Below are 20,825 nucleotides of genomic sequence, written 5' to 3'. Positions count from 1 at the left end.
AGCAAAGGGTCTGAATACTTATGACCATGTGATATTTCAGTTTTTCTTTTTTAATAAATCTGTAAAAAATGTCAAACATTCTGTGTTTTTCTGTCAATATGGGGTGCTGTGTGTACATTGAGGAAAAAAATGAACTTAAATGATTTTAGCATACGGCTGCAATACAACAAAGAGTGAAACATTTAAGGGGGTCTGAAAACTTTCCGTACCCACTGTACGTGCACCTGATTGTCTGGCTGGACAATTCAGACTCAGTTGTGATCATTAGTTCATTTTTCACACGAGGGGCAGAACACTTCACAAGCTGAGAGGGACCACATCCTGTCCCATTATCAGACACTGAGTAAAATCTTAGTTAATGGACCATTAGGGTTAAACCTGGGCTGAGTCGTGAGGAATGAGTCAATCCAGTGTCCTCAAAAGTAACAAAACAATATCTGTGTGTGCTTCAGTGAAGGTTCAGAAGTCGGACCATCCCCACTCCTGGGACCCCTGTGTGAACTTCTGTCCCCCGTCAAACTCCTCCATCTGTAACACAAGCTCCAGCCTCAACAAATCATGGACTGCCTCAAACAATAACACCATCAACAGCCTCGAATATTGCAAGTGTAAGGACAGAGACACAGTGGCAACACAAACCTGTCAGATTTTCTTTTTCTTGTTCATCCGTTTGATTCTTTCATTTACTCATTACTTTTTCCCAGGCTCAGTCTTACTGTCAATTCAAAAATATAATTAGGTCAGTGTGCAAAGAAGAAATAATTAAAATTTCATGCTAGGGGTAGATTTGTGGAAAATGTGGCTTCTTATCTAAGGACACTTGTGCCAAAGGTCGGCATGTATTCACTTAGCCAGTCTATCCAAGTCTTCATATAGTGATAGAAACACATCCCTAATGATGGCTGAACAAATACGCCATTCATTGCTTTACATAATACTAAAATCATACGCTAAAACCCTGAAGATTTCTACAGTTCACATAAAATGTGTAACAACATATTTTCTGTTTAAAGCAATGATGTGAAAACAAAGCATTAAAAAGTGTTTTAGTTTTGCAGGACTTGTTTTTTTCTACTCTTTCTTTGAATTTATTCTGTGCTCGTTAAATCCACATTGTTCCTTTTTTTTTTTTCTTCCCTTTGTTTAAGCGTTCCCACCTCCAGTAGCTCACTTATCTGTAAACTGTTTACTTTTTCTGTCTGTTCCTGGCTTGAACCAATTCCTCATTCCCTGTCCTAGTTCATTTATTGTAACAAGTGAACAGGAGTGGGCATTACCTTTCTTCTCCTTCCCTTTTTTGCAGCTCTGGTTTCTGCCAGTTTCTCCCCCGGCTCTACAACCACATCGGGCCCCAGTAGCCAGAGCTCCAGTACCCTGCCCAGGCCTACAGTTCCCATGAGCCCACGCAACTCACTGCTCAAACGACGGCAGAGAAAAAAAGAGCACAAGAGCTCCTGTAGGTCGATCTTTCTGTCCATACAATATCATTTTTCTGAAAACCTATCTAACGTGTGTGTATGTGTTTAGTGTCCCTGGCGTCTAGTTCTGTGGGTCCAGGTGGTCAGGTGGTTCACGTAGAGACCAGTGAGGTCATCTTAACAGGTGATCCACTCAACGGCTTTGGTGTCCAGCTGCAGGGAGGAATATTCGCCACCGAAACACTGTCTGCACCCCCGCTAATCCGATTTATAGAGCCTGACAGCTCTGCAGAGAGGTGAGCACACCTGATCAGTCGGCCACACATGCATGTGCACACTGGTAGCATGAAAAAACCGGCACATGATTTTTGTGTTGTTTACTTGTGGGAGCAGAATTTAGCCAAAAGTCAAAGTTCTCTGTGTGACAGGTACTGGATGGCAGCCTGACTCCTGGCAGTAGTTACTTTTAAGCTATTAAGTACTCAACTAATCTAGTCACAAGTACAGTATGGTAACATTAAGGTGTGTTTTTGAAAGGGTTGCAATGGTTTGTATTGGTGTAATTAAACAAGATGTTGTACTACAACTATACTGATGTCTCTGTGTGAGTGTGACCGTGTGCTGACTTTAATGCCACTATAGCAGCTTTACTTAGCATCCCTGTGTGTTTCTGAATGAAGTGTTTGTGTGTGCAGGCGAGACTGGTGTTGGCTGTGTATTAACAGCTCTTCTTGGCTCTGTGTTGTAGTATGTGTGGGTGTACAAAGCTGTTTAAACATTTAAGTACATGACTGTAGGTACGAGTGTGTTTCTACTGCATAAATCAAAAGGTTGTATTAACAGCTTCTCTAAGTGCTGGGTGTGACTCTGCACCTTGAGGCCACATTCCCCTCTCCATTAGCGCCCAGACTAACACTAATTAGCTAGCTTTCCTTCGCCCGCGCCAGAGGAATCGATGAGTACCTTCCTTTCTGCTTGACAGAGTGATTACAAATAAACCCCGTCACACCACTCGGAGTTACACTTAACCACGACTTAAAACCATACATGTAAGTTGTGTGCAGTGGTGACCTGCAACATCTTCCTCTAAGGCTTTAGCCTGTAATTATCCCGCATTAGTGCTGCTAAAAGTTTTTCTATGAATAGTAATTACTACTCAGCACTACTCAGAAAGCACAAATATTTACACATTATCAGTATTAAATTAATCATTTAGAATATTATATCTAAACTAAAGTTTGTGTCCATTATATACAACTTAAATCATCCATCCATCATCTATGCCACTTATCCTAACGAGGGTCACGGGGTGTTGGAGCCAATCCCAGCTGACACTGGGCGAGAGTCGGGGTCCACCCTGGAAAGGTTTCCAGTCTGTCACAGGGCTGACATGTAGACAAACAAACACACTAACTCCTACAGACAATTTAGAGTCACCAGTCAACCTAAGCTGCATGTCTTTGGACTGTGGGAGGAAGCCGGAGAGAACCCACACAGGCACAGAAAGGCCCCGGGTCGGCCGGGGCTCAACCTGCAACCTTCTTCCTGTGAGGCAACAGCTGAAAACCTAAATCAGCAGTGAGCAAATTCAGATGATTTTAACTGGCAGTAGTTCTACTAGTACAAGTTACGCTCCTACTACAAGTGATGCTCACCTACGGCTGCAGATAGATAAAGCTGTGATGTTTTTAATATCCAGTACCGTATTTTAATGTGTTAATATGTTTCTGATCTTTCTGACATCCCCATGGTAACCCCTGTTGTAGGTGTGGCCTGCTGCAAGTTGGAGACCGCCTGCTGTCTATCAACGGAATTCCCACAGAAGACGGAACACTGGAGGAAGCCAATCAGCTTCTTCGAGATGCGGCACTGACCAATAAGGTCACATTGGAGATAGAATTTGATGTAGCAGGTTTGTGACGTTAAGAACGGGATTTCTGCCTATCATACCGCTGCGTCATGATAGATTACTGCTAGTGGATTTCTGCTATTATCTGACTTGTTAGTCTCTTTTGTGACAGTCTGACTTTATTAAAGCTCATGTCAACTATGGGACAATGCCGTTTGTGTCAGACACTTAGTGCTGCAACATCAACAGGTGTCAGACATCAATTAAAGTTGTTGCGTTTCTTTGCTCATCTACAAGCCATTTTCTAGTTAATATAAAAAGGTAGAGCACAAGTTATTTGCTGTATGTTTATTTTAGCATTTAGTTTTTCTGCAAAATGTACAAATGGAGACATTTGTACAGACGGTGAACTATAAACTCGGCTGCTGTCAGTGTCTGTGTCAGTACAGGCAGGGGTGGACAGATTAATTGTAGCTCTTTGCTTCAGGGCATGGCCCCATCAACAGGCTTTTAACCCTATGAAAAAGTAACAACCACACTGATGCTCTCCAAGTACAAAGCAGTGTATTAACCTCCGTTCTGATTTCTCTGTAGAAGAAGAGTTACATCCATTTGCATTCTGAAATAAGTATCTAAACTCAAAGATGAAGATTTAATCAGTGCAAGTTTTTTAAAGGTAAAATTGACAGGGTAGTACTTTTGTTTGAAATTGAAGGAGTCTCAGTCAGTGCCATCCAGGTAGAGCAGTGTGTTTTAGAAATATCCCCAGCAATGATGTAGCTTCGTAGATGGCACCAGAAAAGAAGTTGCTAAAGGATTTCAGATCTTATGGACTCGGTGTTTATACAACAGGATCCTTCATTTAATGAACACAGTTTTCATACCAAGAGAATTTTCATTGAGTAGCCAGCAAGTTAGAAATTAGCCTCTGTCTTCTAAACACACACAAACATGATTTCACACCCTGCCACAAACCTCAAACGTGGATAGAGCCAATCTCCCAAGGTATTTCAGAAAAGGTTTGGCAGCTCTAAATGGAATTGTCCACTTTTGTAGTTGTCAGATGCTACACTTTTCATGAAGTGAATTGCACAAAGGAATCTGATGCACAGCCTCTCAGCTCTGTCAATAAATGAACTTGTTGATTATCATGTTTGCAGTGTGAATGAATGATAAGAGCTGCTTGCTAGGTTTGAAGGATTCTAAAGTTGGCATCTAAATATCTTGTTAGAGTGTGCGCTCATGTTTATACTGAATGTAGAGTTTTTATACTGGTGGAATTAGTATTGTGACTCATGCGAGCAAATGGCGAGGATTCGAAGTCACTGTTTACCCTGGAGAAGAGCAATTCAGAAGAGATAAGAGCAAGAGCTAAATGCCCCGTAATTAGAAATGTTAAGTGGGATGAAAAGAGGTATTTGTTGCTTTTCATATTAATGTCTTTTCTGCATGTGTTTAACACTGTGTGTGTGTGTGTGTGTGTTTCTGTTAGAGTCGGTGGTGCCTAGCAGTGGTACCTTCCACGTCAAACTGCCGAAGAAAAGAGGAGTGGAGCTGGGTCTCACCATCAGTGGTAGGAACATACACACATATGATCTGTTTATTGTTTTGAAGGGCTGCTGGCAGAGTGTGGAAATGTCACGAGAGCACCCTGCGCTTCTTCAAACACACACACACACACACACACCAGCATGAACCTGTATTTTTCAGGGTAAGTGGGCCTGCAGGGACTCTCCGCTATAAACATCAACAGTGTTTACACTGAGAAATGCCACAGATACTGGGCCGCACAATCACAGTCTGCTTTTTATTCTGTTGACACTAATCTCAAACCACTGGCCTTATACTGCCAGAAGGATGTGGAGTTTTATGCATGCAGTAGTGCGTAGTTTTTATTTTTAGGCCTGGGGGTTGTTTTTCATGGTTTGGTTTAGAATGCTTAGATGCAGTTAAGACCGATCTTAAATCTATAACAAGCAATTTCTAGACAACAGTGCGCTTCCAACCTTGTGGCAGCCATCGAGGAAACACTTTCCTGTTTTCACATGACTGTGTCTGCAAAGCCAGGTCCATATAGAAATCCTTTTTCCAGTTTGTTGTGAAAGAATTTGCATATACCCTGAACTGAAGGGCAAGTGTAGGCCAAGCTTTATCACCCAACGGTAGTGGTCAAACCCACTAATGCTCTTGGGGCTGAATGGCAGCCAGGTTTGAAAGCCTGGTGAGACCTTGGAAGCTGCTAACAGCAGCAAATGAATGCCCATGTTTATGTGATGAGTTAATCTGTCAGATATGGTTGCAATGCTGGGGAGTACATGTTACCATATTGGGTCATCCACAGACTTATGACCATAGCATTTATGTATTTATGTGATGGCTCCTAAACATTTGTAAAATGTAAAACTTTATTTGGAGCAGTCATGACAATGTGACCTAAGCCAAGAAATATAAATAAATCTTAGACGGTGTAGGCAGATCACATAACTGACTGTAAGGTTTTAGTTCACACAGTGATTAACCCTCTCACTTCAGTGGGAATGACCTACAACATTAGCCTGTCATGTGTGTATACTGCACTGTGGTAATATATCCTGTGTTTTTAAGTAGCATGTGCACAGTAGCAGGTCGGACTGTTGAGCCTGGCGCATTTTGAAATTTGTGGAGTAACGACAAACTAACTCATCAGTAAGTGTTACAAAGACTGAAAAGCAGTTCCAGGCCAAAAATCTGCTGAACAGAATCGTAAGACCGGCGGAGATCATGTCAAAGCGTCAGCACTCCCCTCTTTCTCTGAAAGCTCTTGTCATTTTAATAAAGCAGACTATCAAATAACTCCATCGGGTCACCTCAGTAATCTCGCCAATCCCCTCACCTCTGAGCATTTTCATCTGCGGTGCCCACAACTTGCTGTGAAACTTTGGATTTCATTATTGAATTTTGTCATTTCTAATTCTGCTCTGATGGAGCAGTGGTGTCTAATAGATGGGCCTATTTAGAGACAGTTCCTTTCCAGTAGTCCTGATGTATGGATAGCTGCTGTGAAAATAAGAATTACAAGTGGATCAGAATTCCCAGCTTCTGAATTGAATCCAATTTACCAGCCAACATGGACGGTTTCTCCACTGGTCAGAGTACAACAGGGATCTCGTATGTTTTCCCCAAAGGATTTCTTTGCCATTGGTATCAAAACATTTTCAGTCCTTCTCAGCACCAGAGTTTTTAGAGTATATTTATGATGAGTGCAATAACATTTATTTGATTTAAAAAATGATTTATTGTATTTTAGCCTTCTTTCCATTATCTCAGTGAATAAAACTATTGTTGATCATCCAGAAAATGTTGCTGAAGTAGAACTGTTGTTGCTGATGTCATGTTGCCTTTTCAGTTATTGCTTTTTTGGTCGTTGTTATTATTGTATGAATAATTAGTAAGTGTAGTAGCAGCAGCAGCTTCTATATTAATAGCAATGTTAAACTTCATTGCTGCTGTTGTTGTTGCTGATATTGTGATGTCATCTGCCTCCACAGCCAGTAAGAAGCCTGGAGAGCCCCTCATCATTTCTGACATCAAGAAGGGCAGCATGGCCCACAGGTACCCACAATCTGTTCTTTCACATTTTTCTGCAGGCCTAAAATGTGGCTTTCTCTCAGCAGCAGGGAGGCATGCTCAGCTGCACAGCAAGTTCAAATAATTAAAGGTATCATACAAGCAAAAATAGTTGCAAAGAATCAGCTGGTTTTTGCTTGTTGCTACCTTCATTTTATCTCTGTTTCCATTAGTCCAACTCATGTAGCTAATAAAACGTCTTACATTATGTACATCAAATTTAAATTTACAATACTTAATTACAGTTACAGTTGGTAAATCCAATTACTGCCACATACTGAGGATGATGTTCCTCTTTTAATTTAATGGCATACAGTGTAGGTCCTGTGAGTTCAGCTTGGCAGAAATCTGACAAAGGACGCTGTAGTGAACCATGACAGAGCCTTTCTCTCACTCTCACCTTCAGAACAGGAACACTGGAGCCTGGTGATAAGCTGTTGGCCATCGACAACATCAGACTGGAGAACTGTTCCAAAGATGATGCAGAGCAGATCCTCCAGCAGTGTGAAGAACTGGTCAAGTTAAAGATACGCAAGGATGAAGACAACTCGGGTATCTGTGTGCATATAAATATAGTATCTTGGTTAAAACTAATTGTTTCATTTGATTAAATTATAGACAGGTGACAGATTAAAGGAAAGCCCAGCACAGAGTCACAGTGAGGTGCTGGGCCACCACGTGCACCAGAACAGCTCCACCTTGGCACTGACTCTCCAAGTCTCTGAACTCTCCAGGAGGGATGAACACAGTTCTTCCAACAGATGTTCCCTCATGTGGTGTTATGATGTTGATGGTGGTGGAGACGCTGTCTAGCACGTTGCTCCAACATCTCCCTTAGCTGTTCATCTGGGCTGAGACCTGGTGACTGGGAAGGCCACAACATCTGGTTCACATCATGGTCATCCTCATCAGACCAGTCAGTGACTCCTCGCGTCCTGTGGACGGGGGCACTGTCATCCTGGAGGAGACCACTCAGTGATTCAGGGTTTTCCTTTCATTTATCACCTTCTATACGTTTCATCACTTGTTTAAAGAGATGCGCTAACAGTCACTGACCATCAGATGGTGCTATTACCCACAACTCAGACTCCTGCTGTAGCTGCAAAATGGTCTTCATCTAAGATACTGTGAGATGCTTCTTTATTGATGCAGTGTTCAGCAGTACAGTTAAATCCCATCTGAAACTGTTACTATACAACCAAACTTCAAAACAAACAAACAAATGTATGGAATAGAGTAAGACAATTATAGGAAAATGGTATCCTACATTTGTATTGGACTGATGTGTGTACCATGAATAACACACAGCAGCCTTGAGCTCCTGAGCCTTAATTTAGCTAAGGACACCAGTCTTACAGCTGCTGTCTCATGTGATTTGATGAGCTAAATAAATTAACACGTCCAAGTTGTTGTGAAAAGATGTCGTCCTGTTTATCTCTGTGTCTGGATGTGGTGTCAAACATCACACATACAAACACAGGAAGTGATTGCATAACTATGCCAAATTATGTATGACTCGGAGCTTACAATCACATACACATCCCATAGACAAACACACACAGGCGGGTTAGCATGTAGAGATTATGTGCTCATGCTACATGATGACAAAGCAGTCTTCTCCTTCGTTACCATGGAAACTGTCCTTTCCTCAGCTGTAATGTCTTGAGAAGTGTTGTGACCTACTTCTGGAATGAAATGTGTGTTTGTGTGTGTGCACATTTTAATTCTGTACTCCTTGGAGCTGAAAGAGTAGAATAAACATTTGCCTGTGTGTGTGTGTGTGTGTGTATCAGATGAGCAGGAGACATCAGGCAGCATCATCTACACAGTGGAGCTGAAGCGGTATGGGGGCCCTCTAGGAATCACCATCTCAGGCACCGAGGAGCCTTTTGACCCCATCACTATATCTGGCCTAACCAAGAGAGGCCTGGCTGAGAGGTACACACTTGCATGCACACACACTTTACTTGGAAAACTAGGATGCCAGTTCAAGCTGTGAAGCATTAGAGGGAGGTACTGCAACTAGAGACTTTTGGATTGTTTGGTTTTCACATATTTTCAGTAAAAGTATACAAATATAGTACAAAAAAGTCAGACTCCTAAAAGTGATTGCATTTGAAGAAGAAACTTTCTTTAATCTAAGCAGATTTTTAAACCTCAGGCAGCTTTTCAAAGCGGTAAACACCTTTCACCTGATGCTTCTTAAAGGCACATTTGATCACTGCCCTGCAGTGGATTGACATTTGGTGACATGCTGCAGTGCACAAAGAAATGTTCTGTAAGCAAAATGAAAGCTAATGAATATTAGCAACAGTACAGTTTAAAATAATAATAATGACATTGGCTCTGAAAATGTTTAATGAAGAAGGAAATGCACTAAACATGTTTGTTAGGAATAAATAGAGTATATGTTGGTAATACTCCAGATAGTAGGTAAGTTACACAAAATCTTGTGATGCATTTTGTTGAATCTTTTTAATGGTGTATTTTATGCTTAACATTTACACAACAGTTACCACAAGGGAGGCGTCGTTGCAGTTTTAAGCTGACGGTGCCTCTGTTCATTCTAGTCTGCTCATACATACGTGAAAAAGCTCTGATTAGGACACTGGGACAAATACGCAGCCTGTCTGCAATAGGATTGAAAGCAACAAACATGCAAATAATGACCCTCCAAAAACACAATGTGTGGACCATCAATAGTGGCACTAAACCAGCTGTGATCCTGTTCATCTTCCTACACAACATGAAACCTCCTACTTCAGCTCCTCTGTGGCTTTACAAGCGATAGCATGTGGGTGTAATACTGAGTGGGTGAGCTCATGAGGCCATTCTGCACCCACTGCTGGCAGCAAGTAGGAACGCTTTTTCTCATTGCACAACACCAGTTCTATTCCAATCCATTTCTGTTTTATTTGTATAACATGGAAAAGTAATTTCAGGGCATTTTATATAGTAAGGTCTAGACATTACAGTAATATAGAGGAAAAACCTAACAAATCCCCCAAATGCCCTCTAACTGGTCGAGGCAGAAGGCCGCCCCCCAAGAGCAGGGGTCATTCGGAGGTTTCTTCTGTTAAAGGGAGTGTTTCCTGTCGCTAAGTGCTGCTCAAGGGGGATTTGGTGGGTTTCTCCTCTATATTACTTTATGTAAAGCACCTTGAAGATGATTTTTGTTGTGATTTGGCACTATACAAATAAAACTGAATTGATTAAAATTGTTTTGTACATAACTTTAAATTAATTTCCCTAACCCAAATCTGATCTTTTAAACAGTGACATTATCACTGTAGTTTGTCTTGTAGCCTCCAAACTAGAGTTGTATACAACACATTTGCATACAGTAACTGGTTGCATAGTGGTGAATTGTACCTTACTTTGTGTTCTGTGTCCAGGACAGGGGCTATTCATGTAGGGGATCGGATCCTAGCTATCAACAGCGTCAGTCTTAAAGGCAAGCCTCTGAGCGAAGCCATCCACCTCCTGCAGATGGCTGGAGAGACGGTCACCCTCAAGATCAAAAAACAGCTCGACAGTAAGTATGAAAACTGCTCATTGGAACTTTGCAAGTTTTTTTGTGTGTGTGTTCTTGGTGCGTTATCCTTATATAATTACCTACCTGACCTCAGCTTTTTGAAGCCAACCTGATGCATATATGGATATAGACATTCTTTAACCTGTTAATTTCTATGACTTTGTTTAGATGGTTGTTAGAAATTGCAAGTCAAACACTTTTTATATTTCTGGCAGCTCTCCTTTCTTTGTTTATGTGAAAATTAAGTTTGTCTCCTGCAAATCTTATTTAACAAGTTGGCAATGCAGAGACAAATCTTGCCTGAAACTAGACTTAATGTATTTATATGTATGTATGATGTGTTTGTGAGTTGATAATTTTCTTGAACAAAACTAATTCTAGTGTTTATTTCTCTCCAAGATGTAGAGGAGAGGAAGGCAACCGAGGCAGAGGACACAACAGAGAATGAGCTTAGTGACCCTGAGGAGAATGATTTGACGGACAGCCAACAGACCAGTAAGCTTTCAGAGCTTTACTCCACAACCATACCCAGCGTGGACTCTGCCATGGAGTCATGGGATGGCTCAGGGCTGGACGCAGGCTACGGCAGCCAGGGTGAGTTCAGAAATAACTGTAGACAGTAAAAGGTCTACGTAGGCATCCATTCATTCATAAACACATCCTGAGCTACACTTACAAAATGCAGAATTAATCTGAATTATTGTACCAAAACAAAATTTCCTGATTAAGATTTGTCAAGTACTGAGTGCTGCGTTTCAGCAAAACGGTTATGTCCTTCTACAGCATCAGTCTGTAAGTGGCTGCTCTCCTTCCGCAGGTACCTACAGCCATCAGGCAGCTGGTATTGCCCTCCATCCTCATGAGTGGCATAGTACCAAGCAGCAGTGCAGTACCACGCCGCCTCCTGGACGCCGAAAGAACTACCCCTTCACTGACGGAGGCTTCAGTGAGGATGACTGGGACAAACCACCAGGGTAAGTCTGAACTTTTCTTTTTAACTACAACTCATGTTCCTTTGTACTTTAGCTGACCATTTTTGAATTCATGCACTTTAGTTTTGTTAAATAACCTGTACGATCATTCATTGAAAATAGCGACAGCTAAGTAAACAAGCAAGTAGTTCAGCTGTAAAACAGGATTACATTTAGTTGTCTGGTAAGTGTGGAGGTTGACTCATGAAGTCAGTGAGAGCGACTGCAGTATGTGTGTAGTGTCAGGAGGCTAGGCCTTGTAAGAATTGTAACACTGAGGTTATATAATGCTGCTGAGATGGAAAGAAAGAGCTGAAGGATGAGTAAAAAAAAAAAATCAGCTCACACAGTGAAAGTGAACTAGTCTTGCCAGTCAAGTACATTTAAGATTACTCATGTTGAACTTATCCAGAACAAATAGCCTTGCCCTGCACAGACTACTGTGTTGATGACATGCCTCCATTACAAGGAGGAATTTCTGCCATGATGTGCAGACTCAGTTCCCCAGCACCCATTTATTCATATTACAGTAGCTGAAGTTCACATTGTTGTACAGGTTTGTATGATGCATTTGTCTTAGCCTGACATGTTTTTCTAGTATCACCTGACAGTGAAGGAGGCAAAAGAACTTGGTATCAAAGTAGTTTTATTTAATTGTGTTTGCAACAGATTCATTGGCCAACAACCAGATGGCATTCTGTTGGATCCAGAGGACAGTTTCTGGTGTCAGGCGTTGGAGGATCTGGAGACCTGTGGCCAGTCAGAACTCCTCAGAGAGATAGAGGTTGGTGTTAACATGCTAACTGACCTCTAACTACAACACTGCCCTAAAGCACTAGCATCGAACATGGACACTCCGCAAAGCACCAACCATTACCTACACAGGCTAAAACAAGCTGGATTTATACTGAATAGAAGGGGTTAGTGGCAGTCCTGTAATAGGTCTTGACCTTTAGTTGTATCAGATGTGTTACGGTCAGGCCCCACTGTAACGTTACTTTCATTTACTTTGTCATAGAACAGTAGTGGGATATGCACATAGCTAAAGACCTATTTTTCTCATTATTAAACTGCAGACTACTATATGCAGCCTTTGACAGCAGTGAGTGTTTCATAATGAAGCCATAGCCTTTTAATGCACAGCTAGAAATTCAGCTTAACTTTCCATGTGTGTGTTTGTGCAGGCATCCATCATGACAGGCACAGCCATCAGTCTGGGTGTAGATGGTATGACCAAGCCTTCACCTATACTGAGTCACAGCAGGATGAGCGCGTTGCGGAGAAATCCTTTCCTACAGCAGGGAAACCTGCTCCACCAGGGGGCCCATCTGCACGAGGAGGCCTGCCTGCATCAAGGTTAGAGGCAGATGTGTGCATCTCCAAGCTCCTAATATAGGACAGACAAAAGAAAAGAAAATACATACATATTCAGAGGTGTCTCTGTATTTTTGTCCTGCCCATTGACATACATGAGAGGGTCAGAATATTAGGAACACCTCTGAATATAATGTCATCCAGTACAACACTATGACCTCAATAATGAACATATAACTGAATTTATACATTTTTGACAATCTCACTGAAACAAATGTTAAGGCGGAAGTGTTGCACTGAAGTGCAGACAGATGTACGGGGGGGGGTCATAATGTTATGCCTGATCGGTGTAGTTAACTGCTGTTCTCTGAATGCCTCCTGGCATATTGGTAAATACCTCATTAATATCCAACTCTTCTATTCCACCCAGACACCCAGCTGCAACAACAGGAGGCCCACCTGCACCAAGATAACCAGAATCCTCTCCTCCTCCACGAGCCCAAGCCCAAGGCCTCGTTGAGGGTATCAGAGCGGACGTGGGAGTCTCGTCGGATCAAGGAGGAGATGCAGGGGATTTTGTCACCAACGCCTCTGGAGCTGCACAAAGTGAGTTCAGACCTCAGTGTGATGACGCCGTTATGATGTGGTTTCTGTGGCGGGGATAGGATTAGGTAAAGTGTAAACAACAGAATCAGGACTTCCAAATAACAGAACTAACTAAGTTTTGAGTTTGTGGGTGTTAGACACACTGGGCTGATGATGACGGACTTCAACGAAAAATATTGTGATGTGCTGTTAATGAGAGCATTATTCTACTAGATCATTCAGGCTCAGCTTAAAAAAAAATAGTCCAACATTGTGGGAAATGTGCTTATTAACTGACTTTCTTGTTGAGAGCAAGAAGAACTGTCTTTATTCCTTTGTAGAAAGTGAAGTATGGAGTTGGAGCCAGGAGGGTTTTGGCTTTGCTCAGCATAAAGAAGCCAGGGGAAACAGCTTCACAGATACACCTAGCTCCTCTACAGCCCAATAATTAACAAGTGTCTACGTTTTTTAATCCATACACAAGCAGAAACATTAATTCACTTTGTGGGTTGAGAGGGAATGAGGTGATAGTCTCACGGTGATTACAACCTTTCAGGAAGTTGTATTTCAATAGTTAGAGCATGTACTCCCGCTGTAAAACCACAGCTGGTCCTTTTTACTCTGTACACAAATAGTTGGGGGTTTTACAGGGAGAATACTGTATGTGCTGGATCTATTTCTTGGACACGAGCGGTGACTTCCTGAAGAGTTATCATCACTGTGAGGCTGCCAGTCGTGGCAGACAGAACATCATGCAACTCTCTCTGAAACCATGCATGAATTGTTGATGTTTCTGCTTGTGTATGGATTAAACAAACCAGACCACTTGTTAATTAGTGGGCTTTAGAAGAGCTAGTCAGATGTGTGAAGCTGTTCTCCCCCCAGCTTCCTGTCTTCATGTTGAGCAAAGCCAGTCCCCTCCTGGCGCCAGCTCCATACTTTCTACAAAGAAATGAGAACATGATTAATCTTCTCATCCACCTCTCAACAAGGAAGCTACTGAGGACATTCCCAAAATGTTGAACTATTTCTTTAAGCTGAGCCTGAATGATTTAGACTGCAGTGACAACAATATACACTCACTGGCCACATTATTAGGTACAGTTGTATGCAGTTCAGTGCAACACCTCTGGATTGATGAAGCTCAAAATGTTTATGGTGAAATTGTCAAACATTTTGAGCTTCATCAATGCAATTCAAATCTATATTTATTACTGAGGTCATAGTTAAAGGACTAAAGTTGTACTGGACTACATACAGGGGAGGGTCAGAATATTAGGAACACCAAAGCATTGGATTCTGATCAAGAAAGAGGCATGTAAAGGTGCTAAAAATCTTTCATGTCATTTTCAAAGGTCTTAAATATTTTTTCTTGATTGCACTAATAGTAGTTTTTGTATTTTGCATTTGCTTATTTGGGTCATATGGAAGAGGATGTGGAAAAAAAAATGTATTTGACTTCTGACTTGCAGAAAGGGGGACTTGTTGTGGTCCTAATCCTCTTCTGTAGGGTCCAGATAGTTTACATGGATTACAAATTATTGTTATACTGCTACTGCTCACAGTAAGAAGAGAAAAACTGTGGTGGTATAATAAATATTTCTGGGCATTATCATCCCTACTAATTTTCCATCATAGTTTCTTACTTTGAATGGTATAAGTGGGGACAAATTGTACAGGATAAAGTTTAATATAAGGGACGATCCTATGCAAAAGCCCCTCTAGTGACATTAGGCAGAAAGAACTATCCTGTGGGAATGAGATTATTTTACCCATAATGGTCATGACGCCACTTACCTTTCATGTATGGCCTATAGTATCTTCCATAGCGGAGAGTGGATGATACCATTCTCACTTCCTGACCTGAGCTGTCTGATGACAGCAGCACACAGACTGTGCAGCGTTCTGGCCGACTTCATCTGCTGTTGATAACACCTGTAACATGAGTGATCAGGCCATGTAAAGGGTATTTCATTTTTTATGAAGTCATGGCTACAACACAGTATCATCTTGTGGCCATGTTGTTTCTCCCTGATGTCACCAGAGGGGCTCCTTACTTTACATGGTGAATAGTTATATAGAGACTAGAAGAAAGTGATGTCTTTCATGGTGAAACCTTTCTAAAGAACACAGTTTTAGCAGAAAATCATGTGACATGCCAGAACTTTTGGTGTCAGGGCCCTTGGGGGGAAAAAAAGCTGTTGGCCATTTTTTTTTATTTTTTTTATTAAAGAAGCTCAACTCCTACATCACAGATGCACTGTTTTCAGTTAACATTTAAACTTGGATGAAACTAAACTGACCCAGAAGATTCCACTTCACTAACCTGGCATCCTTGTGCTTCCTTCTGTAGGTAACAGTGATAAAGGACCCTGAAAGCGATGACTTCGGCTTCAGTGTGTCAGATGGCTTCTTGGAAAAGGGGGTTTACGTCAACATGATCAGACCCGATGGACCAGCTGACCGAGCCGGGCTCAGACCCTACGACAGGATCCTGCAGGTGAACATCATAAAAGGATCGATTTAGATGTGGAACTTAAAGGCCCCACAACTGTAACAAGGAAGCTGGACGAGGTTTGCGGCTTCACAGCGGGATGTTCCTGCCAGTTGCAGCGAATAACCCGATGCCTATCCAACTGTTTTGATTAGCTTAACACCAGACTGATGATGAAAAGCCACCAAAACAAGCCAGAAGTGAAGATGGCAGAGCGTTAACCAGAAAGATGCCATGGGCCTCACGGTGACCTCTGTGGGTCAGAGACTTTAGATTTGATTTATTCTTTCAAGCATGTAAAAACAGTTGACATGACAACACACATAATTTTACACATAATCCATTATCAGTTTACTTATACCTAGTACATGCTTGAACGGAGTAGGAAGAAGTCAGACTTATCCAGTCCTACCCCATGACATCATCTTACCATCATTGGTTTGCAAGCAGTAGATAATTCTCTTCTACCCACACAAGTAATATACTAAAGAATTATTACAGAGTGTTAACATTCATACACTTACATATAATCTTGATTGACACATACCTTTATATTTATGTTTAAACTCGTCAATTCTATTACTATTTTTTATGTCCACACTTAAATTATTCCATAGTTTTACCCCACTTATGGAAATACAAAATCTTTTTTTGGTTGTATGTATAGCATGAATTTTTAAATTTAACTGACCCCTTAAATTGTATCCCCCTTCCCTTTCATTAAATAGTTTTTGAATTCCACCAGGTAATAAATTGTTCCTGGCTTTATACATAAACACAGCAGTCTTATATCCCACTAAATCAAAACATTTTAACAATTTAGACTGTATGAAAGCTCCATTGGTGTGATTCCTGTACCCCATCTTATGCACAATTCTTATCGCTCTTTTTTGTAATATATACAATAGTTGAAGTGAGCTTTTGTATGTATTTCCCCAGTTTTCAACACCATACTCTAAGTATGGTAGAATCAATGAGGAATATAAAATGCGTAGTGCTTTCCCGTCCAAAATATATCCAACCTTCGCCAATATCGATATTTTTTGGACTTGTTTGTAGCAATACCGCCGTATTCCCAGGTCTCTGGTCAATAAAGCATGATATTCAGTCAGAGCAAAGGACTTGGCACCAACTTTGTTATAATAATAACAACATGATTTATTTCCATCTTTTACATTTCTTTAAAATTTTCTCTTACTCTAAAATTGTATTTTCTATAAAGAGGCAAACAGTTGCTCCATGGTTCATGTGAATTTGATAGCTCTAAAATTATAGTTGTCTCCATGTTAACCATGTTCCTGCCTCCACAAAACAAGGTTAAAGAATAGCTACAGTTTATTATGTCCTAGGTTTTTTGTAGTGTTTTCCAATCAGTTATACAATCATGCTTTATTGACCAGAGACCTGGGAATATGGCGGTATTGCTACAAACAAGTCCAACAGGGCAAAAACCTGAGTGTTCACACAGTTGGACAGGTAGCGATGTTAACATGTTCCAAGATCATACAGCGTTATTATTAAAGGAACAAAGACCAAACCTACAAACATAAGACTTGAACTAACCTTTAACTTTAAACACAGCAGTTGGTTTCTGCTCATGAAACAGCAGCTTCAGTTCAGTTCAGTGTACCTGAGTATCTTTTGTCTCCATCTTTGTCCAGGTGAACCACGTGAGGACGAGGGACTTCGACTGCTGCCTGGCGGTGCCTCTTATCACTGGGGACGGGCTGGAGCTGGTCATCAGCCGCAACCCACTGGCCAGCGACGACCCAGAGGACAATAACAACACTTTAGACCACCCACTAGACCTGTAACACACACATGGAGTCACTCTGTCACACTCAGGCAGGAGACACAATAACTGGTGATGAAGTGTAAATGTACATCTACTAGAACTGGCCCAAACACACACGTGCAATAATTCAGCTTGAACACAGAGACGCCATAGGACAGCAACACGCACAAACACTTGCATGCTCACACAGTTGTCCCCTCCCATTCACACTGGGTTGAGATGCTGTCAGAGTACGTCTTTCTATGGGAGCACAGCCACAAGCAGACGAACCACCTGAGCCTCCCCTGACAACTGGCTGCATGTTGGCCCAACAAAGTCATTTTAACCAGTTTTGACTCTTTAAACCTTGTTTTACTTAAAACAAACAAAAGCAGCAACTTGAGTGAGAGAAGTTAGTGGATCGAACCAACGGTTTATAAAGCGCTTGGTTTTTAGATTGCGGTCTATACAGATGTAGCCAAGAACCTGCTCAAGTACTGCTGCAACTTTCAAGAGTAAATTTCTGGAAAGTTAAAGGTCAGCACAGTGATATGACAAAGAAAACTGGTTTTCAAAATTTGTGGCACCATTATAAGGTCAAGACAGTGATGTCATCACAACTGCCAAACATTTAGTTGAAATGAGTCACAGTAAATGGAGGAAAACAAGGGGGAGGAGTTGTGTCCTCATAAAACATGGAAAGACAACTTTCTGCAACACACCTGAGCAGCTGTGCTCGTGGGGATGCCCTGGAGAAAACTGTGGCGCCAACAGAAGAACATCCTGAAAAGACGTTTTCTTTTCCCCACCTGCTGTGACCACAGCTGTCAGAGCAGTGGGCTCATCTGATCACTGGCTCACAAAGTCAAAGCGCAGTAGCTAGTGCACATACATTTTAAACAGCAGAGACACAGGTTGAAGTTGTGCACGATTAGAAACAACATGCGTAGGTCCGTCATGGTGCTGTGTATAACGGCACCAAATACACTGTGAGCCATCAGTATTACTCAGATCCTTTAAGTAGAAGTAACAACACCACAATGTAAAAACACTCTGTTACAAGTTAGAGTCCTGCATCAAAATGTACTTAAAGTGAAAGTTCTCATTATGCACAATGGCACATTTTACACAATGCTTATCATTTCACTGGATTAGAATTACTGATGCAACATTAAATGTGATGTACACAGTAATGCAACTGGGGCTGCTAGTTTTAACTACCCTTTGTACTTACATACAAATTTGAATTACTTCAGGGTGGTTTGTGAATTTCCCATCAGAAAATCAAGTCTTGTGATTATACTCTAATTTTTGTATTAATCTGGGCATGAAAAGTTCTGTAACTAAGATTATTTTACTGTAGAGCAGTAAAAATTACATTTGGCTTTAAAATCTAGTGAACTTGAAGTAGCAGAAAATGAAAATACTCAAGTACATAAAACAACTGTACTTAGAGTACTTTAGTAAATATAATTAGTTACTTTCTACCCCTGAGTAATTACTACACACAAAAAAGCTCATAAGATTGTCACAACTTCAAAACTAAAGAGCCACAGGTAACAGCAAAGACTGTTGTAAAGTTTGCAAGCCAAACTAAGTAGGTAGAGAATTAGTGATACTGAGAATTCATCACTGTGTCTAGATACAGTCAAGATTTAGCTAAACCAGCTTTAGCAACAAGCTAAGTCAAGTCAAAGGTCAAGGTGTTTGTCATATGCACAGTCAGGAAACGTGTTTCCCTGTACAATAAAATTCTTACTTTGCCGTCCACATGAATGCCACAAAATACAAATGAAATATAAAGTAGATAAGTAACAAAATCTAAGGCACTTTAAGCAGCTTTAAGTAACATCCTCTTTACCAACAGAATGAATGAATACATCTACAGGTGCCCAACGCACATGGGCTTAGAAGACGCCACACCACCAGAGGCAAGGGATAACAGTAGGAAACCAAAATCTTACTGTATATAGAACTAATATCAAGTAAACGATTTACACATACAGAGCTCTCTACACCACGTTGACAAGCTGCCAGACATTTTATATGTAAACATATACTGTAATCAACAGTCATCTGTCAGGTCAAATACTATGATGGCCTTCAGCCCTATTTTTGGAAAGGTCCAACTCGAAGGTCGTCTCAGCTCACACAGGTTCCAGAGCCAAAGGCAAAACACCAAAACTTAACTGAGCACAGACGGAGCTGTGGGCTCTGCTCAGATGAAGAGCGACAAACCACACCAGATGGTCTGCTCAGTATTTCTTCTGATCATTTTTAAATAAAGATTTACACTGACCAACATGACAGGGCAACTTATTCCTAAAAAGTCCCCATAAATCCAGTTCAGAGAGTAACTAAGTTCTTGTGCACATGGAAAGCTGTTTGTTTTACTGTCACAATCACAGCACATCGCCGTTTCGCCAAACCTCACAGTTGTCCATCCCATTTTACCACATGCAGGCAGTTCTGAAGCCATTCCACACATTAACAACGCACAACACTGTTCTTTGCTTTACCCACTTTTCTTTGTTTAGAATGACCCCACATCCCTGCAGCATAATCCAAATTGGGACAAACACAAAATTTACAACGTGTGTATGAATTGTACCCTGGATCTTTACACCTCACCTTGTTTAACACAGCTCTCAGAGCCCCACCAGCAGAACAACATGCCACTCACCACCGCAGCTCATTTGTAACTGTATAAGAACTATTTGGATAACTGATGTTTAAAACGCTACACAGAGCGAACGATGTCGATGGCTCAACTGTGAATACTAAGTGTTACTGCTTCATTTAACTCACTAATTCAGCTTCAGCACAGACATTAAATTAATCAGGTCGAGCACCAAACTGCTCAGACTGGAAGCTAAACTGCTTAGGACATGCATGAGCATACTTCTATCTTCATGGCTGTGTCTTCAGGGGTGCCTGTACATGCACCCACTTTGACACGGCTGGAGCCTCACAGTGGCTTCGGATGACCGGTGTAATGTGTTTTTGCACAGAGCTGTGGATGCAGTCACACTGGGAAGTGCTCAATACAGAGAAGAGGAGTGGTGAAGGAGCTGCTAGTTCTAGAACAAATAATCCAGAAATCTGAGACCAGCATTTAATGATGACTTAATTTGGGTGTTTGGTAACAGCAAAAGTCCATTCCACTTCCTCCACCTTGTTTTTCATGATTCTCACACTACTGCCAAAACTTTCTTTGCCCCAGTTATCTGTGGATTAATGGAAATGATGTGGCTGCTCCTCCCTCCTACTGCTCTTGGC

At 41.3% G+C, this 20,825-nt stretch overlaps 1 protein-coding gene and 1 long non-coding RNA gene across 12 annotated transcripts in view; one reads left to right on the top strand and one right to left on the bottom strand.

Moving 5' to 3' along the window:
• grip2b (glutamate receptor interacting protein 2b) overlaps nt 1–18,640 on the top strand; it is a 199,021-nt gene extending 180,381 nt beyond the window's left edge. For all 10 annotated transcript variants that reach the window (XM_020621206.1, XM_020621205.1, XM_020621212.1 and 7 more), the window contains 16 exons: nt 453–608; nt 1,304–1,456; nt 1,528–1,714; nt 3,185–3,330; nt 4,760–4,840; nt 6,795–6,858; nt 7,280–7,425; nt 8,667–8,811; nt 10,269–10,408; nt 10,808–11,002; nt 11,226–11,382; nt 12,049–12,163; nt 12,564–12,735; nt 13,124–13,299; nt 15,632–15,778; nt 17,434–18,640. In XM_020621206.1, coding sequence (XP_020476862.1) covers nt 453–608; nt 1,304–1,456; nt 1,528–1,714; nt 3,185–3,330; nt 4,760–4,840; nt 6,795–6,858; nt 7,280–7,425; nt 8,667–8,811; nt 10,269–10,408; nt 10,808–11,002; nt 11,226–11,382; nt 12,049–12,163; nt 12,564–12,735; nt 13,124–13,299; nt 15,632–15,778; nt 17,434–17,586 — 2,333 coding nt within the window. In that variant the 3' untranslated portion in view covers nt 17,587–18,640. The remainder of the gene's footprint in view (nt 1–452; nt 609–1,303; nt 1,457–1,527; nt 1,715–3,184; nt 3,331–4,759; nt 4,841–6,794; nt 6,859–7,279; nt 7,426–8,666; nt 8,812–10,268; nt 10,409–10,807; nt 11,003–11,225; nt 11,383–12,048; nt 12,164–12,563; nt 12,736–13,123; nt 13,300–15,631; nt 15,779–17,433) is intronic.
• On the bottom strand, nt 12,677–17,494 carry LOC109972393 (uncharacterized). Of its 2 annotated transcripts, XR_002276678.1 has the most exons (5): nt 17,403–17,494; nt 15,605–15,772; nt 15,076–15,213; nt 13,153–13,290; nt 12,677–12,766 (listed from the first exon to the last, which is right to left on the bottom strand). It is a non-coding gene; the product is annotated as an uncharacterized LOC109972393 (long non-coding RNA). The 2 variants fall into 2 exon arrangements; XR_002276679.1 differs by lacking the exon at nt 12,677–12,766 and having other exon boundaries at nt 13,257–13,343.
• Nucleotides 18,641–20,825: the final 2,185 nt, after the last annotated feature.

This window comes from Monopterus albus, unplaced genomic scaffold (genome assembly GCF_001952655.1).
Source record: "Monopterus albus unplaced genomic scaffold, M_albus_1.0 scaffold255.1, whole genome shotgun sequence".
NCBI lineage: Eukaryota > Metazoa > Chordata > Actinopteri > Synbranchiformes > Synbranchidae > Monopterus > Monopterus albus.
The sequence above is the reverse complement of the archived record's forward strand: the minus strand, read 5'-3'. Positions and strand labels throughout refer to the sequence as shown.